The sequence below is a fragment of the Cyprinodon tularosa genome, unplaced genomic scaffold (genome assembly GCF_016077235.1).
Source record: "Cyprinodon tularosa strain WSP-4 unplaced genomic scaffold, ASM1607723v1 ctg399, whole genome shotgun sequence".
In the NCBI taxonomy this organism is placed as follows: Eukaryota; Metazoa; Chordata; class Actinopteri; order Cyprinodontiformes; family Cyprinodontidae; genus Cyprinodon; species Cyprinodon tularosa.
In genome coordinates this window covers 418,169-444,340 of record NW_024039117.1, presented here as the reverse complement: position 1 = coordinate 444,340, position 26,172 = coordinate 418,169, and the positions used below count along the sequence as shown (strand labels likewise).

The window sequence follows — 26,172 nt, the reverse complement described above, 5'->3', positions numbered from 1 at the left end:
TGCGCGTTTGTTTTCTGAGTTCTGTCAGAATGTTGCTTAATATAAAGCATCACATAGCAGGAATCAGAAAGGTGAAATAACTCTTTTTTTCACTTTTTCCCGATGTATTCCAGCATCCAGCTGCCATGCACGTGGGCATTGTCAGTTTCACTATACCGCAACGTGACGTCACTGCCGGAAGATGGCAGGAGGGAGGGGCTACTATATTTGCTTTTTTTCCTGTGAAGTAGTAACTTTGTTTATTTTAGATATTGAGAATGTTTTAGGGTTCCAGTGTTCTTTAGAAATGAAAGATAATTGATCTTTAAGGGGGTGTATACATTGTTTTGCTATTATGATAATAGTCAAAAGGGTCATAATGAACCTTTATTGTCTAATGATGTCAGTCCTATTGACCAATCAGGAGTGGAGATCACTTGCGTCATCAGAGCCGTTATTTTCTCACCATGGCGCTGATGGTCTCCTCCCAGTCAGGTCGCTCTCTGGGATGGATGTAAGCGAGTTCGGGCCCCAGGCTCTCCTCGTCTATGTGACGTCCTGGTCTCAGGCTCCTGCAGCCAACACATAGAAGCACACATGGTCAGAGACACCGGACCTTAGCCTGAGATGTTCAGCCTGCGACAAAACCGAGATGATGGTATCAGAACAAAACTAGCCAACTGACCATCCATCCATCCATCCATCCATCCATCCATCCATCATCCATCCATCATCCATCCATCATCCATCCTCCATCCATCCATCCATCCATCCACCATCCTCCATCCATCCATCCTCCATCCATCCATCCATCCATCCATCATCCATCCATCCATCCATCATCCATCCATTCATCCATCCATCATCCATCCATCCATCCATCCTCCATCCATCCATCCATCCATCCATCCATTTATCATCCATCCATCATCCATCCATCCATTTATCATCCATCCATCATCCATCCATCCATCCATCCATCCATCAATCATCCATCCATCCAACCATCCATCCATCCATCAATCATCCATCATCCATCCATCCATTTATCATCCATCCATCATCCATCCATCCATTTATCATCCATCCATCATCCATCCATCCATTTATCATCCATCCATCCATCCATCAATCATCCATCCATCCATCCAACCATCCATCCATCCATCAATCATCCATCCATCCATCCATCCAACCATCCATCCATCAATCATCCATCCATCCATCCATCCATCCATCCAACCAACCATCCATCCATCCATCCTCCATCCATCCATCCTCCATCCATCCTCCATCCATCCTCCATCCATCATCCATCCATCCATTTATCATCCATCCATCCATCCATCAATCATCCATCCATCCATCCATCCATCAATCATCCATCCATCCATCCATCCATCCAACCAACCATCCATCCATCCATCATCCATCCATCCATCCATCCATCCATCCATTTATCATCCATCCATCCATCATCCATCATCCAGTGTTCAGAGGATCTCCATCTGAAGTTAAGTTATTTTCTCTGTGATATCTCTGTATCTAAGTAACTCTAACTGACTACTTTAAAACATAGCACCTTCTGCTGCACTTTTCTACTGAGCACTTGTCAGTTTCACACGGTTTTATTTCTGATAGCAAGGAGTAGCTAGCCTAGGCTAGCGCTAGCTTAGCATTGCTATGGCTTCTCTCTCTCCCTCCCTTGACTCTTTTCCAACTCTTCCTTCTTCCTCTCCTCTCTCCTGCTCTCTGTGTCAGATGTTCAGTTATTCCTCTGCCTCCTTTAGTGATAATGGGATGTGTAATAAGTGTAGTATTTTTGTAGCTTTGGAGGCGAGGGTGTCAGAGTTAGAATCCAGGCTTCAGGCTGTTGAAGTAGGCCCCCCACGTAGCTGTCCTCCAAAAGTGCCTGAGCAGCCAGGCGATTGGGTAACTGTACGCAGAAAGCGTAGTCGTGGATCTCTGCCCACTGGTCACCACCAACCCGTTCACGTTTCTAACCGGTTTTCCCCACTCAGTGACACACCCACTGAGAAGCCCACTCTGGTGATTGGCAGCTCCATAGTCAGAAACGTGGCATTAGAGACACCAGGGACCATAGTCAAATGTTTGCCGGGGGCCAGAACGGGCGACATCAAATCCTACCTGAAACTACTGGCTAAGGATAAGGTTAAATACAGTAAGATTGTTATTCACGCTGGTGGTAATGACACCCGGTTACGCCGATCGGAGGTCACTAAAATTAGTGTTGCTTCGGTGTGTAAGTTTGCCAAAAAAATGTCGGACTCCGTAATTTTCTCTGGTCCCCTCCCTGATCTGACCAGCGATGACATGTTTAGCCGCATGTCGTCATTCAACCGCTGGTTGTCTAGGTGGTGTCCTGAAAACAACGTGGGCTACATTAATAATTGGCAATCCTTTTGGGGAAAGCCTGGTCTGATTCGGAGAGACGGCATCCATCCCACTTTGGATGGTGCAGCTCTTCTTTCTAGGAATCTGGCCACATTTATTAGTCCTCCAAAACCCTGACCACCCAGGGTGCAGACCAGGAAGCAGAGTTGTAGTTTAACACACATCTCTGCAGCTTCTCTACTGTTACCCACTCTTTACTCCATCCAGACAGTGTCTTGCCCACGACCAAAATCTAATAAATTAGCAAAGATTCCCAAAGGAGTAAATCATGATAATCTAATTAAAATCAAAATAACTCCAATTGGGGAAAAAGTTAAAACAATTAAATGCGGTCTGTTTAACATAAGATCGCTTTCCTCTAAAAGTCTACTAGTTAATGACTTGATTTGTGATAATCACATTGACTTGTTTTGCCTTACAGAAACCTGGCTGCAGCAAGAGGATTATGTGAGCATAAATGAGGCAACTCCTTCAAGCTATTTAAATTTTCACATCCCCAGAAGTTCTGGGCGAGGAGGAGGAGTAGCAACAATCTTCGAGTCTGACTTACTGATTACTCCCAAAACAATTAATTCCTACAACTCTTTTGAACATTTAACCCTTAATTTCCCTGATCCAAATTTCAAGGCAAGAAAACCTCTTCTTTTTGTAACTTTGTATCGTCCACCAGGTCCTTACTCTGAATTTTTAGATGAGTTTTCAGAGTTCCTTTCTGATTTGGTATTAAATACTGACAGGGTCATCATAGTGGGAGATTTTAACATCCATGCTGACATTGAAGGCGATAGCTTAAGAGCAGCCTTTAATGCTATCTTAGACACTATTGGCTTTGTTCAAAATGTGAATAGTCCCACGCATTCTCATCTTCATACTTTGGATCTTGTGCTGATATACGGCATAGAATGTGAAGAAATAACAGTATTTCCTCACAACCCTGTCCTCTCTGACCACTTTCTAATAACCTTCAGGATTACTTTAACAGAGTTCTCCTCCCCCAAAAGAAGGTTCAATTTTAGTAGATCTTTATCAGATAGTGCAGTTATAAATTTTAAAGAATCTGCTTCACTTTCTCTCTGCTCTGTGTCACTGAGCAGTGCTGCAGAGTGCAAAAGCTTAGCTTATTCCCCTTCACAGGTTGATGATTTTGTTGAGGGGGTTGCTAGTTCTCTGCGTATTGCCTTAGACAACGCAGCTCCTTTGAAAATGAAAACCGTTAAAAATAGAAAGCTTGCTCCTTGGTTTAATGCAGAGCTGCGTACTTTGAAGCAAAATGCTAGGAAACTGGAGAGAAAATATCGCTCCACAGGCCTGCGAGAGTCCTTCCTAGTCTGGAAAAATGGTTTACTGCTGTATAAGAGGACCCTTTGTAAAGCAAGAGCAGCATACTTCTCCTCATTAATAGAGGAGAATAAGAATAATCCTAGATTTCTTTTTAATACAGTTGCCAAACTCACCCAGAGCCATAGCTCTGTTGAACCGTCCATTCCACCTGCTCTTAGCAGCAATGATTTTATGGGATTCTTTATAAATAAGATTGATCTTATTAAAAATAAGATCATAAGCACTCCTCTATCCGCGATTGTACCTGAGGTAGTCATGGAATCTGAACCGGGTTTAGACTGCTTTGATCCAGTTGAACTCTCTGAATTAGCAAAATTATTGTCTTCATCTAAGCCTTCAACTTGTATGTTAGATCCAGTTCCAACCAGGTTATTTAAGGAGGTATTCCCTTTGATCTCCTCCTCCATTTTAGATGTGATTAATCTATCTCTGTTACAGGGATATGTACCTAAAGCTTTTAAGATTGCTGTAATTAAACCTCTGCTTAAGAAACCGTCTCTTGACCCAGATGACTTGGTCAATTATAGACCTATATCCAATCTTCCTTTCTTATCCAAAATTCTTGAGAAAGTAGTTGCCAAACAAGTTTGCGATCACTTCCACCATAATGAACTTTTTGAAGAGTTTCAGTCTGGCTTTAGAGCTCATCATAGCACTGAAACAGCTCTGGTGAAAGTCACTAATGATATTCTCATGGCCTCAGATAATGGACTTGTATCTGTGCTCGTCCTGTTGGATCTTAGTGCTGCATTTGATACAGTTGACCATAATATTCTTTTAGAAAGACTTGAATATTTTGTTGGAATTAAAGGAACAGCTCTAGACTGGTTTAAATCGTATCTATCTGATCGAATTCAGTTTGTTCATGTTAATGATAGATCTTCAACACGCTCAAAGGTTACCTATGGATTACCACAGGGATCAGTGCTAGGACCAATTCTCTTTACTTTATACATGCTCCTAATTGGTAGAGTTATTAGACAGCATGGGATTAATTTCCACTGTTATGCTGATGATACCCAGCTATATCTGTCTATAAATCCAGATGAAGCTAACCCATTACATAGATTACAGGCATGTCTTGAAGACATAAAAACCTGGATGACTCTTAATTTTCTGCTTCTGAATGCAGACAAAACAGAAGTTATAGTCTTTGGACCAGAGTCTCTGAAAAAGAAACTGATTAGCCAGTCACTTCATTTGGATGGGATTAAACTGATTTCAGATAATAAAGTAAAAAATCTTGGTGTTATTTTTGATCAGGACCTGTCATTTAAATCCCATATCAAAGAGGTTTCTAGAATTTCCTTCTTTCATCTGAGGAACATTGCAAAAATTAGAAATATCCTGTCCAGGGGTGATGCTGAGAAACTAGTCCATGCATTTGTTACTTCAAGGCTGGACTATTGTAATTCTTTACTATCAGGAAGTCCACAAACTGTAGTTAAAAGCCTTCAGCTGATCCAAAATGCTGCAGCCAGAGTTCTAATGAAAATTAAAAAGAGAGATCATATCTCTCCTATCCTGGCTTCTCTTCATTGGCTTCCTGTTAAATCAAGAATAGAATTTAAAATCCTCCTTCTCACATATAAAGCCTTAAATGGCCAAGCTCCATCTGATATCAGAGATCTGATTGTTCCTTATGTTCCTAACAGAGCACTTCGCTCTCAATCTGCAGGTTTACTAGTGGTTCCTAGAATTTCTAAAAGTAGAATGGGAGGCAGATCTTTTAGTTCTCAGGCTCCTCTCCTGTGGAACCAACTACCAGTTTTAGTCCGTGAGGCAGACACCCTGTCTACTTTTAAGGCTAGGCTTAAAACTTTCCTTTTTGATAAAGCTTATAGTTAGAGTGGCTCAGGTTATCCTGAGCTATCTCTATAGTTCTGCTGCTATAGGCTTAGACTGCTGGAGGACATAGGGACCCCCATTTCATCATTCTGCTTCATTCTCTCTCTGTTCTCCTATTCTGCAGAATCTGTTAGTTCAATCTCTAACCTTCTGCTCTCTCTGCTTTTCCTCAGAGTAGCTTTGCCTCGTCTGTTCCTGTTTGGCTGTGACGTCATCCTGGAAAAAAACATCAGCTGTGCTGCTTCTATCAACACCCTTGTTAATAGATGTTGGAGATCGGCCTGTTTTCCAGTGTGGTCCTGTTTCTCTGACCGTGACTGAGTGGATGTGCTCTCTTCGTCCTCTGGCATGGGAGCTGCCTTGGAGCTCGTCTGCCTGGCTGTGTGTTTCCTGGACGGGGCCGCCTTTTACAGCTGCTTTTTGTATGTCTGCTTCTGTCTCCTTGAACCCCAGTCGGCCTCGGCAGATGGCCGCTCACACTGAGCCTGGTTCTGCTGGAGGTTTCTTCCTGTTAAAAGGGAGTTTTTCCTCTCCACTGTCGCTACAAGCATGCTTAGTGTGGGGGATTGTATTTGAGTCAATGAGTCAATGCAATCAACTGGTTTTCCTTAGATAGAAAACTTTGTATCAATTTGACTGTATGATCTGGTTGAACTGTAAAGTGCCTTGAGATGACATGTGTTGTGAATTTGGCGCTATATAAATAAACTGAATTGAATTGAATCCATCCATCCATTTATCATCCATCCATCATCCATCCATCATCCATCCATCAATCCATCATCCATCCAACCAACCATCCATCCAACCATCAATTCATTCATCCATCCAACCAACCATCCATCCATCCATCCATCCATCCACCCATCCATCCAACCAACCAACCAGGCGAAAACTCTGGACCTTCACCACCTGCCTCCCTCTCAGCCAATCAGATCCTGTGATCTCTATCATTTAAACACCTGGACACATCTGGGACATCCCTCTCTCCTTTACTGAGATGTTCCCCCTCCTGTCTGCACTCTAGATGTTGGTCTGTCGGTTGTCGTGATTCTGCAGGGCTGTGAGGATCCATGCAGGGCTTTGGGATTATTCTACATGGCCGACGCCATTTTCATGTGATATTTAAAGCAGATCCATGTTATAAAACACAAATACTGCAGCTCTGGAGGTCAGACGGCTCCCATCTCCTGATGGAGGAGAACCGAGGCGTCTAGTTCACAACAACACAGCAGCACTGAGGTCCTTCCATCAACAGAACTCAAGGCTGAGCTTCAGCAAGTTCAGAACCGCAGCGCAGGTAGGGCTGGGTACCGAACTTCGGTACTTTTATGGTACCGACCGAAATGCTTCGGTTCTACAGAGTATCGAAACATGCCTCGTCTTTCGGTACCAAGTTTCGGTGATTGGCTGGAACACTTAAGGTGATTGCGTCATCCAGGAAAAATACACAGGTGGTCACGCCTACAGCCAGGGTTCATGTGTATCTTTTGTGAACTGGTTGCAGCGTCGCGGAACCCCTTTAAAATGCCCCCCAGGTCAAAAGTGCGGCTTCACTTTATTAAGACTGATGCTAATAGTGCACAATGCAATACATCGTGCACGGAAATAATTTAAGAGCAGAAAGTCGCTCAGTGTTTGACTGCAAGAAGAGCGGACCGCAGCCAGCGCGACCATCCTCCTCTCAGCAGCCCGTGGGCAGAGCAAAGCCAGAGCGGAGTGAATCATGCTGCTTTCAAACTGGACGCAGCAGGAGCAGCAAAATCTCGTCTGCTGCTTCATTTTTGCTGCTTGTACCAGCTTCTGACGCGCTGCTGAAGAAGCTTTGCTGCTCTGGCTGCGCGGTCGCAAAGTGGGTCAGACGCGCGTTGGGCGGAGCTACTCTATCCTTTATTTGCCTTGCAGCTATATTTGCTGTGATCAGTGGGAATAAAGTAGTTTTATTATGTTTTTAAGTGGGAAAATCCACCTGAAAACGTAATCAGTGCAGTCAGTTCATCCTGCCTTCAATATTTCTGTCGGAGCCGCTCAGACCCCCCCCATACCAGCGGTGCGCTGTCAGTAGGATCCCATTCAACGGGCTTGTTTGTCAGACATGGTAATTTTTCTAAAGGAAAACTGCTAAGTAAAAAGGTCCTCACAATGTAACAGTGAATATTAGACACTGAATTATTTATTTTTTTATGTAAGAGGAAAAATGTAAATGGAAAAACAGAGCTTAAAATAAAACTCAAGATTTGTACTTTCTTATGTTGTGTAATTTTCTTTTTTTTCGAATTGATATTATAAAACTGGTATCGAAAAAAGTATCGTTCAGGAACCGGTATCGAAGTGAAGGTATCGGTATTGGTACCGGTACCGAAAATTTTTTAACAATACCCAGCCCTAAGCGCAGGCCCAGCATTCCCAGATGAAGAGGCATGCCAGCAAACAGGAAGTGCTCCTACAGCCCAGCAGTCAATGCTTCCACAGCAGCAAAACTATCTTCTTCTTCTCTGTCAGTTTTCTTTCCTTTCTTCTCACATTCAGGCACTAAAAAAACATGTTTAAAGTTTTTTATTTCTTCCATTGTCTTTGGATGAAACCAGATTCCATCCGACTGCATTAGAAAACCAGCAAAAACCATCCTGGTGCTAAGAACAAGTCGACTTGTGCTTTGAGGTGGAGGACATGATCTTCTGAGTCCGACCTCTGCTGATCACAACCAGAGCCTCTGAAACACTGAATCTAATCAGTTATTGAAATAATCGTTAACTAATTTAGTAATCAATTAATCATTTATAGTATAGAGACTGTAAAACATGCCTTAAGCTGACAGAGAGACCCACCTTTAGCATCAATTATATCATAATTATATATAAAAATATTAACATTTCTATTTAAGATTTAAAAAAATCTGATTCGTCTGTCAATCTGCTATATAATCCAGAACTCCTCAAGTGGAAAAGTAAATTGGCAAAAAAATCTACTTATAAGAACCTTTTTCTATCCAGTCAATTTGTAAATTAATTGTTAGTTACAGCCCTACACGAAGGTCTGACAGATAGATGATGTCACTGACCGACAGGGAAAAGATCTGATGGAAAAAAAGCAGCAGAGATTTCCTCTAAGAGGAGAACCTGAAGAATAGCAGAAGGTCCAGACTGCCTGCAGGAGTGAATCTGGGTCCGTTTCCATCACAACCAGCGAGAACAGCTGTGGTAAACACAGGAACCATCAGAGGAACATTTAGACCAGGGCTCTGCAACAACATGGACCCCCTACGATGGCTAAACCATGGACTATAAGAACAGATGCTAGCCCTAGAAGCTTCAGTGGTTTTTATAAATTCTTTTTCAACTGAATTTTCATAACAGGACGACATTAAAGGCACAAAAATTATTTTTCTTTTATTTAGTTTAAAATTCTGTTTTATTATTATAATATTTTTTTATATCAAATAATACCTTATAAAAAATATTTATAAATCATTTCATGTTTTTTTCATTTTCTACAAGCTAAAAATAAAACTCATCTCTTATCGAGTTCTTGCTTATATTTCATAAAAATTATGGTTTTTGTTTTATTAAAAGCTCTGAAAGAATTTTACTTTGCCGCACTCAGAGCAAAATGGCTACGGATACGAAATGTTGCAGATCCCTGATCTAAACACTTAATGATGATTTAAACCTTATTCTCTGCAGCATCATTCTGCTTTCTAATAAATCAGACGTTAATTTGAAACTGTTATGCTGCTATAGGCTTAGACTGCTGGAGGACATAGGGACCCCTTTTCATCATTCTGCTTCATTCTATCTCTATTCTCCCACTCTGCAGAATCTGTTAGTTCAATCTCTAACGTTCTGCTCTCTCTGCTTTTTCTCATAGTAGCTTCATCTGGTCTGTTCCTGTTTGGCTGTGACTCCATCCTGGAGAGAAATATCAGCTGTGCTGCTGCCATCAACACCTTTGTTTCTAGATGTTGGAGCTTGGCCTGTTTTCCAGTGTAGTCCTGTTTCTCTGACTGTGACTAACTGGATGTGCTCTCTTCATCCTCTGACATGGGAGCTGGCTCGGAGCTCGTCTGCCTGGCTGTGTGTTTCCTGGACAGGGCCGCCTTTTACAGTTGCCTTTTGTATCTACGCTTCTTTTTCTATGTCTGTTTCTGTCTCCTTGAACCCCAGTGGGCCTCAGCAGATGGCCGCTCACACTGAGCCTGGTTCTGCTGGAGGTTTCTTCCTGTTCAAAGGGAGTTTTTCCTCTCCACTGTCGCTACAAGCATGCTTAGTGTGAGGGATTGCTGAAGAGTCAATGAGTCGATGCAATCAGCTGGTTTTCCTTAGATAACTTTGAACCAAACTGCCTGGATGATCTGGTTAAATTGTCTCTATAATTTTACCTGAGGTGACATGATGTAAATTGGCGCTATAGAAATAAAATGAAAAGAAACTGATGGCCAGTATTTCTGTTATTCTTATTCCTGCGGTGGTGATTTTCCCAAAGATCTGGCAGAGTTCAAACCGTTGGCCGGGTGCCGTATGTGGCCCCTAGACTGATTTTGTTGTGGCCCCTAAAATCAATTCAAATCAGGCCTGTCAGCTCAGACTTCTCCTCTTATTAAAGATGAATAAAACTCTTCCTCTGATGAAGAATGTTTGTGTTCATGCCTGCAGCTCCTGGTGACCAGAACCGACCTGTCTCTGTCCTCAGTGTCCATCCCCCACCTTCCCCGTCAGTCTGAGGCCCACCAATCAGAACCCGTCTGTTCTGTCTGTCTGAGAGCTTCCTGTTGAACCAATGTTTCCATCCATCTAACAGCTTCTCTGAGGTGTGCCGCCTCAGCATGTCAACATTCCTCAGTGTTTCATCGATGCAGGAGAAACACTGAGCAACCGAAGGAGGAACCGGCAGCGCTCAGTGAGCAACGCGTGCATTAACACCGTCTGCTGGTTCTGGATCGGCTCCACAGACTGGAACCCTCCCAGCTGGCCACCAATCTAGCTCCTCTCCCACTGAGGCTGAGCGTCTGCGCTACATATGGCATCCCAGACACAAACATTCTGTCCAACTGAACCATCTACAGCTCAGCTACCCGTCCAGCTCCAGACCAGAACCAGGCCCGGCCTGTCTGTGATTCCTGCAGCTCAGAAGTCCAATAAACACCATGTGACGTCAGGATGAAGAGGCAGCAGGTCTAATCAGGCTCTGATCCCCGCAGGAACCTGCTGGATTTAACCTCCAACCCGTCTGACAGACGTCCCAAAGCAGTGGTCTCAGAGTCAGCAGAACCGGGTAAAAAAGAGAAAATCAAACAAACTTAAACTGGAGGGAAGGAATGAAAAGCTGCACTAAGCGGAGCAGGTTCTGCTCACAGAGCCTTCACTGAGGAGCACGCAGCGGGCCGGTAGCCCTGCGCACAGGAACCAAACTTCTGGGTCCATTTCACCTCAGGATACGATCTGTGACGTCCATTTTGGTCTAAAGGGATCTATGAAAGAAGACTCCAGGACCAGAACAGAACCAACTAGTGGTTTTGGGTAGCATCAAAAGGAATGAGTCTGCAATTACCCCGGAAATCTGCAGCATGAGTGGGAGACAAAGAGCAGCTGGATGGAGAACAGAGAACCTTAGGAGAAGGAGGCCGGTTCTAAACTAGGGACAAAACTAACCTTTATTTTGCAAATCAATTAATCTATTACTGTTTTGTTTAATCGATTAATAACCAGATAGTTAAAGGTTCCTCAAAGAAAACTTTTTACGAAATTAAACCAGGTGAAACTAAAATGTTTCCACATGGGGAGTTTGGGACCGAGCATATTGACAGACAAAAAAGATGTTTTTAATATTAAATGCAAAATGTTTAAATGTTTTTTACAATCATGGTGTAATTCCTGCTCTAAGTGAGTCGCTCTGTCAGCTAAAGGCAGCTAAAAGCTCTATACTCCAGTTAAATATTAATCAATTACTGAAATAGTTGACGATTCTTTCAATAATTGATTAATCACGATTAGTCCCATTAATTGTTTCAGCCGTTCTGAACGTTTACAGCCCGGTCCGATGTTGTGCCAGTCAGAGCAGGAAGGATTCACACCAAATCAAAGAGGATGATGGAGAGCAGAAGGTGGTCACCATGGAGGCTCAGACACGCTCTCTGGATCTCTGGCTCTGCCAAACACCCGGCCTCTCCCGTCCTTTCCTTCCTCAGTGTCATCAGTGGCCATGTTGGACCGCCGCCTAATGTATGCTGAGCTTCTGCTGCCATGGTAACCCCGGAGCAGGGAGGTGGAGATGGACCGAGGGCAGGTGAGCGGGCTGAGCGGGGATTCCTCCATCAGATGAAGAAAGACCACCTTCAGCCTGCAGAAGCTTCAGTAAAGAGGAACCTTCTGACATGAAACTGAGGCTGGATCCCTTCGTCTTAACATTCTCCACATAAATCTTGTTGTTACAAAACGGACGTATTAGCCGTCCACCTTTGTTTCTAGATGTTGGAGCTTGGCCTGTTTTCCAGTGTAGTCCTGTTTCTCTGACTGTGACTAACTGGATGTGCTCTCTTCATCCTCTGACATGGGAGCTGGCTCGGAGCTCGTCTGCCTGGCTGTGTGTTTCCTGGACGGGGCCGCCTGTGGAGCTGGTTGACAGTTGCCTTTTGTATCTATGCTTCTTTTTCTATGTCTGCTTCTGTCTCCTTGAACCCCAGTGGGCCTCAGCAGATGGCCGCTCACTCAGAGCCTGGTTCTGCTGGAGGTTTCTTCCTGTTCAAAGGGAGTTTTTACTCTCCACTGTCGCTACGAGCATGCTTAAGGCTGATTTATACTTTGAAACTAGGTCGTCTGCGTAGGTGTCACGGTGAACACAGAGACTCTGCTGCACCTCTCCAAAATTGTAGGTGACCGCAGACAGTGCTGCAGACAGGAGGCCTCTGATTGGTCAATTCTATATCCACTCTACTCTATGCATATTTCCTGTTTGGTTCCTTAACGGCTTGTTTTGTTTGTATAACCGCCTTTGTGGAAAACCACAGGTGAAGATGGAGCAGCTAGAAGAGCGAGGTGCACGAGAACGCTGGGACCCTTCTTCCACCTGGATCCCCGCTCTTTTTGACCCTCATGTCCCTCTGTTGTCGGACAGACTTGCCCCCACTTCCTCACCGCCTCGGCCGTATCTAGAACCCCCCCCACCCCAACATGGCCGCCGCCGTGTTGACCAATCAAAATCAGGTCCTGCTTAAGAGCGAGCATCAGAACCTTGGCTGCCTCCTTCTCTGTTAAGCCGGGCATACACTGCACAATGTTTTTATTTGTTGCACGCAGCTACAGCTCAAACCGTATGACGAAACCGCAGCGTTGAAAAGTTAAAACACACTGTGCAGCAAGACGCTCTGATGCGATCTACCTGCTCACACTGTACGTCTAAAAACCAGGTGGGACTCAGCTCCGCAGTGAGATGGCGCTACTCGGACTCGTCTATCCAGAAGCCAAACCAGTAGAAGAGGAATCTGAAGCTCACTACAGTGAAACGCGCTGCCTTGGATATTTGAGCAATTTTATGCTGAAAGCCCTAAAATGAAAAGGAGACGACGTATTTGGACAAAGACATGGCTGAGCAAACATGGCTACTACGGTCTGTCAATTTGACAGAAAGAACTCCATTTCACTCATTGCACCCCCGCCATGCTGCTGGGTTTTCCTCTGAGAGGAAGAAGAAGAAGAATCCTTGTTTGCGCACTAGGGATGGAACGGTTTATGAAAACCGTCCGAACCGTTCGATTCGACTGTCTCGGTTCGGTTCGCGTGTGTTGCTTTCGGTTCATGCGCTGCTCCTTTTTCTCATAGGCGAAGCGTTTACACTCCAGAGCAGAAGGTGGCGATACTGCGACCAAAGCCAACCACCAGTAGTAAACATAAGAAGAAGAAGCGAAGCAGCGTAGCCGGGTGTAGCAGAAAAAAATCAGTTGTTGTGGAGAATTGTGTGGGTATGGCGAGTGGGAAAGAACAGGAGTTGGAAGACGCGCCAGCAGCACTTTATAGGTCTGCTGTATGGGACCACTTTGCATTTAGAGTGACCTACGATGACGGCGGAAAGAAAGCTGTGGATAAAAGTGCAACAGTGCGCAAGCATTGTGCAACACGTTTTGTTTATGCTAACAGCAACATGACCAACATGTCAGCTCACCTGCGGATATATTGATGATTATAATATTTACTGGATAATTTATTTTGTTATTTTAGATAACACAATGGCACTTCAAGTTTGATAAGAAATCCAGCCTTATTTATTTGATTGTATTTCAAACACTGCAGAACAAACTGAGTTTTGATGATCAGGGAATAGAAACATGTCATTTTATCTTGAGTTAATTTCAAACAAAGTGGCCTAAGTCTAGTTTTGATAGAGCCTATGCTTCTTTGTTAAAGATTGTTTGCCAAATAAATGAAGCACATGTTGGAACCAGCACTGTCTCCTCTCTTGCAATGCCAGAATCTCACCTACTTGTAACCTAAGATGGTCACAATGATGTAGCAAATGTCATACTGCTTTTTTCTTTCAGTTTTGACTTGACTATACAAGACAAAATAGATTTTCCTAACAATCAACGTATACCAAACCGAACCGAAAACCGTGAACCGAACCGTGGATTTTGTGAACCGTTCCACCCCTATTGCGCACTGAGTGATTTTCCCACGATCGCCCCTCGTTACCCCCTGTTCACTACACAACGCACACGAGATACGTTGAAAGTCGGTCCAATTGAATAATTCTCGTACGACTGGAGAATCAGCTCAAGAAGGGCAAATCGCACAGTGTACGCCCGGATTCAGATTGTAGACCTCCTTCTTTCCTCCCCTTTGCCTGCCTCCCTTCATTGCTGATAACCACTCGTGTCTCCATGTATCACCAGGGAAGGCTATCGTCAGCAGTAGCTACCTGCCAAAAACACAGAATGAATGTCATTTTTAGCGCCGTGGTCCAAGAAATGTTCGATGAATCAGAGTGGCCTAGTCAAAGTTCCTTTCTAGATCACATTTTCCTTTGGAAATCCTTCTGCTCTGAACTAAAACACTTTGAGCTGAAGGGAACAGAAACTTCCCCTCTATCAGGCTCAGAATCCTGATGAAACAGGAGCAGGAGTGAAAGAGGAAGCTGACGGTGCCTTCGTGTCCGTCTCTGACTGAGATAACCCCCCCGCCCGCAGCCGCCATGCGAAGGAAGCATGCAGCGCCGTGGATGTTCCTTACAGCTGATGTTTGTGGTAAAACACAGTGTTTATAGACGCTGCTGCATGTATTTATTAGCGATAACACATGAGGGAAGGTTTGTGTGTGTGTGTGAGGGGACTGCTCAGCACGCTGGTGTGGGCGTACAGCTGTAACCATGACGTAACGAGCTAAACGCCGCTCTCTGTGCTCCCTGCTGTGGGCAGTGGTCGCTGAACATGAATGACTGTGGCTGCAGGAGATCTGAATGAAGGAAAGCTTCCAGCCGCTACTGGGAGCTGATAGGCTGCATGTTCCTGAGTGGGTCAATGTGTGGGGGGGCGCTTTCTCCAGGGTGGGGTGGTGACTGTGCAAACTGGCCCTATCAGCTCAGCTTTAGCGCCGAGGTTTGGCTTTACATCCATGCCTCCCCCTCCCTCCCCTGCATGCGCATAACTTGGTATCATTTCTCCTTGAGGAAGCCACACTATCAGTGCACTATCAGCGCACTATCAGTGCACTATCAGCGCACTATCAGCGCGCACACACCAGATCCTTCAGCGCTGAAATGCAGGCTGTTCACCAAAGGAAGAGGGACTCCTGACGTACAGCGAAACACACATTGAATCCTCCAACACACACTCCTTCCCTGACTATAAACAAACTAGCATGCTCACTAAAGCCCTACCTGAGGCGTGGTCCTTCCCTCTGACACGGTTAACTGATGGAGAACCTTAGGGGGGGGTGCTCCAGCTTCCCGCTGAGCTCTTACCTGTCCAGGATGTCATGGCTGGACGTAGCCGTAGCTCCCAGCAGTCCCAGTGCTGCACTCCCCACCACTGCAGCAGCCCCGCTGCCTGCCTCCATGATACTGACTCACCGCAATGAGCAGCCTGCCAGAGCAGAGGAGAGGGAGGGAGGGGGGAGAGGGGGAGAGGGAGGGGAGGTGAAGAGGAAGATCAAGGAAGAAAAATGCCAACGAGACCGAAGGAATCACATGTAGAGGGAGAAGGACTGGGATCGAAATCAGAGGGAATGAGGAAACATGGTGGAGGAAAATGAGAAGAAGAGAAAAGAGAAAGAGAGAGAGAAAAAACCATGAGCTACAGAGAACCAAACACATGGAAAAAAACACCACCGCTGTCCAGAGCTCCAACCATCCAGAGCTCCAACCATCCAGAGCTCCAACCATCCAGAGCTCCAACCATCCAGAGCTCCAACCATCCAGAGCTCCAACCAGCCAGAGCTCCAACCGCCACCAACCGTCCAGAGCTCCAACCATCCAGAGCTCCAACCGCCACCAACCGTCCAGAGCTCCAACCGCCACCAACCGTCCAGAGCTCCAACCGCCACCAACCATCCAGAGCTCCAACCATCCAGAGCTCCAACCGCCACCAACCGTCCAGAGCTCCAACCGCCACCAACCATCCAGAGCTCCAACCATCCAGAGCTCCAACCGCCACCAACCGTCCAGAGCTCCAACCGCCACCAACCATCCAGACCTCCAACCATCCAGACCTCCAACCGCCACCAACCATCCAGAGCTCCAACCAGCCAGAGCTCCAACCGCCACCAACCGTCCAGAGCTCCAACCATCCAGAGCTCCAACCGCCACCAACCGTCCAGAGCTCCAACCGCCACCAACCGTCCAGAGCTCCAACCGCCACCAACCGTCCAGAGCTCCAACTGCCACCAACCATCCAGAGCTCCAACCATCCAGAGCTCCAACCATCCAGAGCTCCAACCGCCACCAACCGTCCAGAGCTCCAACCGCCACCAACCGTCCAGAGCTCCAACCGCCACCAACCATCCAGAGCTCCAACCATCCAGAGCTCCAACCGCCACCAACCGTCCAGAGCTCCAACCGCCACCAACCATCCAGAGCTCCAACCATCCAGAGCTCCAACCGCCACCAACCGTCCAGAGCTCCAACCGCCACCAACCATCCAGACCTCCAACCATCCAGACCTCCAACCGCCACCAACCATCCAGAGCTCCAACCAGCCAGAGCTCCAACCGCCACCAACCGTCCAGAGCTCCAACCATCCAGAGCTCCAACCGCCACCAACCGTCCAGAGCTCCAACCGCCACCAACCGTCCAGAGCTCCAACCGCCACCAACCGTCCAGAGCTCCAACTGCCACCAACCATCCAGAGCTCCAACCATCCAGAGCTCCAACCATCCAGAGCTCCAACCGCCACCAACCGTCCAGAGCTCCAACCGCCACCAACCATCCAGAGCTCCAACCATCCAGAGCTCCAACCGCCACCAACCGTCCAGAGCTCCAACCGCCACCAACCATCCAGACCTCCAACCATCCAGACCTCCAACCGCCACCAACCATCCAGAGCTCCAACCAGCCAGAGCTCCAACCGCCACCAACCGTCCAGAGCTCCAACCATCCAGAGCTCCAACCGCCACCAACCGTCCAGAGCTCCAACCGCCACCAACCGTCCAGAGCTCCAACCGCCACCAACCGTCCAGAGCTCCAACTGCCACCAACCATCCAGAGCTCCAACCATCCAGAGCTCCAACCATCCAGAGCTCCAACCGCCACCAACCGTCCAGAGCTCCAACCGCCACCAACCATCCAGAGCTCCAACCATCCAGAGCTCCAACCGCCACCAACCGTCCAGAGCTCCAACCGCCACCAACCGTCCAGAGCTCCAACCGCCACTAACCATCCAGAGCTCCAACCATCCAGAGCTCCAACCGCCACCAACCGTCCAGAGCTCCAACCGCCACCAACCATCCAGAGCTCCAACCGCCACCAACCGTCCAGAGCTCCAACCGCCACCAACCGTCCAGAGCTCCAACTGCCACCAACCATCCAGAGCTCCAACCATCCAGAGCTCCAACCATCCAGAGCTCCAACCGCCACCAACCGTCCAGAGCTCCAACCGCCACCAACCATCCAGAGCTCCAACCATCCAGAGCTCCAACCGCCACCAACCGTCCAGAGCTCCAACCGCCACCAACCGTCCAGAGCTCCAACCGCCACTAACCATCCAGAGCTCCAACCATCCAGAGCTCCAACCGCCACCAACCGTCCAGAGCTCCAACCGCCACCAACCATCCAGAGCTCCAACCGCCACCAACCGTCCAGAGCTCCAACCGCCACCAACCATCCAGAGCTCCAACCATCCAGAGCTCCAACCGCCACCAACCGTCCAGAGCTCCAACCGCCACCAACCGTCCAGAGCTCCAACCGCCACTAACCATCCAGAGCTCCAACCGTCCAGAGCTCCAACCGCCACCAACCATCCAGAGCTCCAACCATCCAGAGCTCCAACCGCCACCAACCGTCCAGAGCTCCAACCGCCACCAACCATCCAGACCTCCAACCATCCAGACCTCCAACCGCCACCAACCATCCAGAGCTCCAACCAGCCAGAGCTCCAACCGCCACCAACCGTCCAGAGCTCCAACCATCCAGAGCTCCAACCGCCACCAACCGTCCAGAGCTCCAACCGCCACCAACCGTCCAGAGCTCCAACCGCCACCAACCGTCCAGAGCTCCAACTGCCACCAACCATCCAGAGCTCCAACCATCCAGAGCTCCAACCATCCAGAGCTCCAACCGCCACCAACCGTCCAGAGCTCCAACCGCCACCAACCATCCAGAGCTCCAACCATCCAGAGCTCCAACCGCCACCAACCGTCCAGAGCTCCAACCGCCACCAACCATCCAGACCTCCAACCATCCAGACCTCCAACCGCCACCAACCATCCAGAGCTCCAACCAGCCAGAGCTCCAACCGCCACCAACCGTCCAGAGCTCCAACCATCCAGAGCTCCAACCGCCACCAACCGTCCAGAGCTCCAACCGCCACCAACCGTCCAGAGCTCCAACCGCCACCAACCGTCCAGAGCTCCAACTGCCACCAACCATCCAGAGCTCCAACCATCCAGAGCTCCAACCATCCAGAGCTCCAACCGCCACCAACCGTCCAGAGCTCCAACCGCCACCAACCATCCAGAGCTCCAACCATCCAGAGCTCCAACCGCCACCAACCGTCCAGAGCTCCAACCGCCACCAACCGTCCAGAGCTCCAACCGCCACTAACCATCCAGAGCTCCAACCATCCAGAGCTCCAACCGCCACCAACCGTCCAGAGCTCCAACCGCCACCAACCATCCAGAGCTCCAACCGCCACCAACCGTCCAGAGCTCCAACCGCCACCAACCGTCCAGAGCTCCAACTGCCACCAACCATCCAGAGCTCCAACCATCCAGAGCTCCAACCATCCAGAGCTCCAACCGCCACCAACCGTCCAGAGCTCCAACCGCCACCAACCATCCAGAGCTCCAACCATCCAGAGCTCCAACCGCCACCAACCGTCCAGAGCTCCAACCGCCACCAACCGTCCAGAGCTCCAACCGCCACTAACCATCCAGAGCTCCAACCATCCAGAGCTCCAACCGCCACCAACCGTCCAGAGCTCCAACCGCCACCAACCATCCAGAGCTCCAACCATCCAGAGCTCCAACCGTCCAGAGCTCCAACCGCCACCAACCATCCAGAGCTCCAACCATCCAGAGCTCCAACCGCCACCAACCATCCAGAGCTCCAACCACCACCTACTGTCCAGAGCTCCAACTGTCCAGAGCTCCAACCGTCCAGAGCTCTAACCGCCACCAACCATCCAGAGCTCCAACCGCCACCAACCATCCAGAGCTCCAACCGTCCAGAGCTCCAACCGCCACCAACCATCCAGAGCTCCAACCATCCAGAGCTCCAACCGCCACCAACCATCCAGAGCTCCAACCACCACCTACTGTCCAGAGCTCCAACTGTCCAGAGCTCCAACCGTCCAGAGCTCCAACCGCCACCAACCATCCAGAGCTCCAACCACCACCTACTGTCCAGAGCTCCAACTGTCCAGAGCTCCAACCGTCCAGAGCTCCAACCGCCACCAACCATCCAGAGCTCCAACCATCCAGAGCTCCAACCGCCACCAACCATCCAGAGCTCCAACCATCCAGAGCTCCAACCATCCAGAGCTCCAACCGCCACCAACCGTCCAGAGCTCCAACCGCCACCAACCATCCAGAGCTCCAACCATCCAGAGCTCCAACCGCCACCAACCGTCCAGAGCTCCAACCGCCACCAACCATCCAGAGCTCCAACCGCCACCAACCGTCCAGAGCTCCAACCGCCACCAACCATCCAGAGCTCCAACCATCCAGAGCTCCAACCATCCAGAGCTCCAACCGCCACCAACCATCCAGAGCTCCAACCACTACCTACTGTCCAGAGCTCCAACTGTCCAGAGCTCCAACCGTCCAGAGCTCCAACCGCCACCAACCATCCAGAGCTCCAACCACCACCTACTGTCCAGAGCTCCAACCGTCCAGAGCTCCAACCGCCACCAACCATCCAGAGCTCCAACCATCCAGAGCTCCAACCGCCACCAACCATCCAGAGCTCCAACCATCCAGAGCTTCAACCGCCACCAACCACCTAGAGCTCCAACCATCCAGAGCTTCAACTGCCACCAACCATCCAGAGCTCCAACCACCACATACTGTCCAGAGCTCCAACTGTCCAGAGCTCCAACCGCCACAACCATCCAGAGCTCCAACCATCCAGAGCTCCAACCACCACCAACCATCCAGAGCTCCAACCATCCAGAGCTTCAACCGCCACCAACCATCCAGAGCTCCAACCATCCAGAGCTCCAACCATCCAGAGCTCCAACCGTCCAGAGCTCCAACCGCCACCAACCGTCCAGAGCTCCAACCATCCAGAGCTCCAACCGTCCAGAGCTCCAACCGCCACCAACCATCCAGAGCTCCAACCATCCAGAGCTCCAACCGTCCAGAGCTCCAACCGCCACCAACCATCCAGAGCTCCAACCATCCAGAGCTCCAACCGCCACCAACCATCCAGAGCTCCAACCACCATCTACTGTCCAGAGCTCCAACTGTCCAGAGCTCAAACCGTCCAGAGCTCCAACCGCCACCAACCATCCAGAGCTCCAACCACCACCTACTGTCCAGAGCTCCAACTGTCCAGAGCTCCAACCGCCACCAACCATCCAGAGCTCCAACCATCCAGAGCTCCAACCGCCACCAACCATCCAGAGCTCCAACCATCCAGAGCTTCAACCGCCACCAACCATCCAGAGCTCCAACCACCACCTACTGTCCAGAGCTCCAACTGTCCAGAGCTCCAACCGCCACCAACAACCTAGAGCTCCAACCATCCAGAGCTTCAACCGCCACCAACCATCCAGAGCTCCAACCACCACCTACTGTCCAGAGCTCCAACTGTCCAGAGCTCCAACCGCCACAACCATCCAGAGCTCCAACCATTCAGAGCTCCAACCGCCACCAACTATCCAGAGCTCCAACCACCACCTACTGTCCAGAGCTCCAACTGTCCAGAGCTCCAACCGCCACCAACCACCTAGAGCTCCAACCATCCACAGCTCCAACCGCCACCAACCATCCAGAGCTCCAACCACCACCTACTGTCCAGAGCTCCAACTGTCCAGAGCTCCAACCGCCACAACCATCCAGAGCTCCAACCCTCCAGAGCTCCAACCGCCACCAACCATCCAGACCTCCAACCATCCAGACCTCCAACCGCCACCAACCATCCAGAGCTTCAACCAGCCAGAGCTCCAACCGCCACCAACCATCCAGACCTCCAACCATCCAGACCTCCAACCGCCACCAACCATCCAGAGCTCCAACCGCCACACACCGTCCAGAGCTCCAACCGCCACCAACCATCCAGAGCTCCAACCATCCAGAGCTCCAACCGCCACCAACCGTCCAGAGCTCCAACCGCCACCAACCGTCCAGAGCTCCAACCGCCACTAACCATCCAGAGCTCCAACCATCCAGAGCTCCAACCGCCACCAACCGTCCAGAGCTCCAACCGCCACCAACCATCCAGAGCTCCAACCGTCCAGAGCTCCAACCGCCACCAACCATCCAGAGCTCCAACCATCCAGAGCTCCAACCGCCACCAACCATCCAGAGCTCCAACCACCACCTACTGTCCAGAGCTCCAACTGTCCAGAGCTCCAACCGTCCAGAGCTCTAACCGCCACCAACCATCCAGAGCTCCAACCGCCACCAACCATCCAGAGCTCCAACCGTCCAGAGCTCCAACCGCCACCAACCATCCAGAGCTCCAACCATCCAGAGCTCCAACCGCCACCAACCATCCAGAGCTCCAACCACCACCTACTGTCCAGAGCTCCAACTGTCCAGAGCTCCAACCGTCCAGAGCTCCAACCGCCACCAACCATCCAGAGCTCCAACCACCACCTACTGTCCAGAGCTCCAACTGTCCAGAGCTCCAACCGTCCAGAGCTCCAACCGCCACCAACCATCCAGAGCTCCAACCATCCAGAGCTCCAACCGCCACCAACCATCCAGAGCTCCAACCATCCAGAGCTCCAACCATCCAGAGCTCCAACCGCCACCAACCGTCCAGAGCTCCAACCGCCACCAACCATCCAGAGCTCCAACCATCCAGAGCTCCAACCGCCACCAACCGTCCAGAGCTCCAACCGCCACTAACCATCCAGAGCTCCAACCATCCAGAGCTCCAACCGCCACCAACCGTCCAGAGCTCCAACCGCCACCAACCATCCAGAGCTCCAACCATCCAGAGCTCCAACCATCCAGAGCTCCAACCGCCACCAACCATCCAGAGCCCCAACCACTACCTACTGTCCAGAGCTCCAACTGTCCAGAGCTCCAACCGTCCAGAGCTCCAACCGCCACCAACCATCCAGAGCTCCAACCACCACCTACTGTCCAGAGCTCCAACCGTCCAGAGCTCCAACCGCCACCAACCATCCAGAGCTCCAACCATCCAGAGCTCCAACTGCCACCAACCATCCAGAGCTCCAACCATCCAGAGCTTCAACCGCCACCAACCACCTAGAGCTCCAACCATCCAGAGCTTCAACTGCCACCAACCATCCAGAGCTCCAACCACCACATACTGTCCAGAGCTCCAACTGTCCAGAGCTCCAACCGCCACAACCATCCAGAGCTCCAACCATCCAGAGCTCCAACCACCACCAACCATCCAGAGCTCCAACCATCCAGAGCTTCAACCGCCACCAACCATCCAGAGCTCCAACCATCCAGAGCTCCAACCATCCAGAGCTCCAACCGTCCAGAGCTCCAACCGCCACCAACCGTCCAGAGCTCCAACCATCCAGAGCTCCAACCATCCAGAGCTCCAACCGTCCAGAGCTCCAACCACCACCAACCATCCAGAGCTCCAACCATCCAGAGCTCCAACCGTCCAGAGCTCCAACCGCCACCAACCATCCAGAGCTCCAACCATCCAGAGCTCCAACCGCCACCAACCATCCAGAGCTCCAACCACCATCTACTGTCCAGAGCTCCAACTGTCCAGAGCTCAAACCGTCCAGAGCTCCAACCGCCACCAACCATCCAGAGCTCCAACCACCACCTACTGTCCAGAGCTCCAACCGCCACCAACCATCCAGAGCTCCAACCATCCAGAGCTCCAACCGCCACCAACCATCCAGAGCTCCAACCATCCAGAGCTTCAACCGCCACCAACCATCCAGAGCTCCAACCACCACCTACTGTCCAGAGCTCCAACTGTCCAGAGCTCCAACCGCCACCAACCACCTAGAGCTCCAACCATCCAGAGCTTCAACCGCCACCAACCATCCAGAGCTCCAACCACCACCTACTGTCCAGAGCTCCAACTGTCCAGAGCTCCAACCGCCACAACCATCCAGAGCTCCAACCATCCAGAGCTCCAACCGCCACCAACTATCCAGAGCTCCAACCACCACCTACTGTCCAGAGCTCCAACTGTCCAGAGCTCCAACCGCCACCAACCACCTAGAGCTCCAACCATCCACAGCTCCAACCGCCACCAACCATCCAGAGCTCCAACCACCACCTACTGTCCAGAGCTCCAACTGTCCAGAGCTCCAACCGCCACAACCATCCAGAGCTCCAACCCTCCAGAGCTCCAACCGCCACCAACCATCCAGACCTCCAACCATCCAGACCTCCAACCGCCACCAACCATCCAGAGCTCCAACCAGCCAGAGCTCCAACCGCCACCAACCATCCAGACCTCCAACCATCCAGACCTCCAACCGCCACCAACCATCCAGAGCTCCAACTGTCCAGAGCTCCAACCGCCACCAACCATCCAGACCTCCAACCATCCAGACCTCCAACCGCCACCAACCATCCAGAGCTCCAACCATCCAGACCTCCAACCGCCACCAACCATCCAGAGCTCCAACTGTCCAGAGCTCCAACCGCCACCAACCATCCAGACCTCCAACCATCCAGACCTCCAACCGCCACCAACCATCCAGAGCTCCAACCACCAACAACCCTGGCTAACGTTAGACCTTGCTGCGGTTACCGTTGGCTCTGATGGAGGTTTGATTGTTTTATTTGGCAAAATGTTCATTTGATTTGTGTTTATCTGACTGTGGTCATTATTATTCCCCCACTAAATGAAAAAGTCATAATTTATAATTATCTAGACTATTAATAACAGGAGGTGAAAAGCAGCTCCAGACTGTGAATGTGGTGATGTCATCAGTGCGCTTCAGTTCCAGTTGACCCAGATTTATGTTTCTGTAGAACGGACACAAGAACGGACGCCATACCAGCGTTCTTGTGTTTGAGAGTCTTCCCTCATAAGAGGCAGCAGCACTTCACACGTATTACTGCCACCTAGTGGCCTGCAGTGAGACGGCGGGTCTTATGTGGTTAAATGTAAGGTGACCAAAAATAAAGAGCAAAAGTGATTTTTAAAACCACCTAGCTTTTTATTTTTGTACACTAACCAGTGAATATTTAACTTAAATATATTTTCTTTGAGGCTCAAATATACAATAACTCAGTTTAAAAGAGCTAAATGTGAACCTAAACATGTCCAGATTAAATAAAAAATCTGTCTTCATTTAAAATGTGGGAGTTTGAATCTGAACCTGTGAGGGTTCCTGTGTCTGAGGGACCATCCTGGTCAGGAGGTCCTCTCCTGTAGTTTGGGGGAACCAGTGAGCTTCTCTCTTCCTTCAACGTCTCCCAGATTCAGTCATCTGCTGTGATTCTGGTCAGACCTGCTGCTGAAGCTCAACCGTAACGAGTGTAAATAAAGAGACTAATCTCCAACCAATGAAAGTTCTTCTGATTTATTCAATCTTTATTCTCAGATTCAGGCTCTAACCTGAATGATTTTCATTGCATTAATATATGCAGAAATATGCTATAAATACTAATAATATATTTTATGGAAATGTTTACTGGCTGATCTCTAATGTTTTTATTCACTTCTAGGATGAAGGCTGTGACACATTTAAAACCTCCTCTGTACCAAACTGTCAACAGCAACAAAACAGAAATGACCCAAAAAAACAAGCATGATCCGAGCGCATCCAGGGCCACACAGTAATCCTACTGGGGAGGCAGCTGGAGGACAGAGGGGGGAGATCTTCCTAGGCTCTACTCAAGCAGCTGCTCCTCCATCTGAGGCAGACTTCCTGGCACTTCCTGGTGGACACCTCGGCTAAAAAAAGCCACCAAGCAGGCCGAGTTCCCGCATAAATGGGTACAGGGAGCAGTTCTACACCAAACAGGGACGTGATCTTTGCTGGGATTAGATGCAGTGGCTCTGAATGGGCAGAGGACGGGCCTCCATCCGTTTAGAACAACAAAGAAAAGCTGTGCAGCAAATGAGGAGACCAAGAGCTGAGGAGGAGCAGAGCGTCCAGCAGCTGCATGATCATTTTCAGCAAACTGCTGCTCTGCAACCGCACATCAATACATGTATGAGTCGGAGGTAAGGAGATCCACCCAGCTCCAGTTACCGCCCACGCTGGGGTAAGGTGTGCAGAACTCCCACGATCACCTGAAGCAGCAGAAAACATCGAAAATGGCCGACCTTGAGAAAGGACACGGCTTCAGCTCATCTCCAGGGAGAATAAAAATCCAGACTGAAGTTGACGCGGTGGCAGCAGAGCAGCAGACACAACGAAGACGAGGATCCAGCCCCAGCGTCTGACAATCAGCAGAACCAAAGCCCAGAGCGCCGGTTCTGAGCTGCTGTCCAGCCTGGTCACTGCAGGAAAATGTTCATTAAACTAAACGAAGGTGTTAGTGACACCAGGTGCTCACTGACCAACCCCAGGCCTGGCGGAGGAGATCTTTTTAAACCGCCCACTGTTTGACCCATCACCCTTTGCCTTGGTAGACCCCACCAGGGGCATTTCAGACAACGACATCATCGTCACTGATGTCCTCCAGGTACTGAAACCCAGCAAAGCAGCGGCTCGGAACCAGCCCGGAAACAAACACAGTCAGAGAAGATTTCGTTCATCAAAAAACTCCATGGTGAGAAGGCCTGGGGGGTGGATGAGGTCTCTGGACGCCGTCA

General features: G+C 49.7%; 1 protein-coding gene across 5 annotated transcripts in view; it reads right to left on the bottom strand.

Annotated features, from left to right (window-relative positions):
* arhgap32b (Rho GTPase activating protein 32b) overlaps positions 1-26,172 on the bottom strand; it is a 137,715-nt gene that overhangs the window by 83,283 nt on the left and 28,260 nt on the right. For 3 of the 5 annotated variants that reach the window (XM_038297839.1, XM_038297842.1, XM_038297843.1), the window contains exons 2-3: positions 15,532-15,773; positions 446-551 (exon numbers count right to left, since the gene is read on the bottom strand). In XM_038297839.1, coding sequence (XP_038153767.1) covers positions 446-551; positions 15,532-15,626 — 201 coding nt within the window. In that variant the 5' untranslated portion in view covers positions 15,627-15,773. The remainder of the gene's footprint in view (positions 1-445; positions 552-15,531; positions 15,774-26,172) is intronic. The other 2 variants (XM_038297841.1, XM_038297844.1) reach the window with 2 other exon arrangements.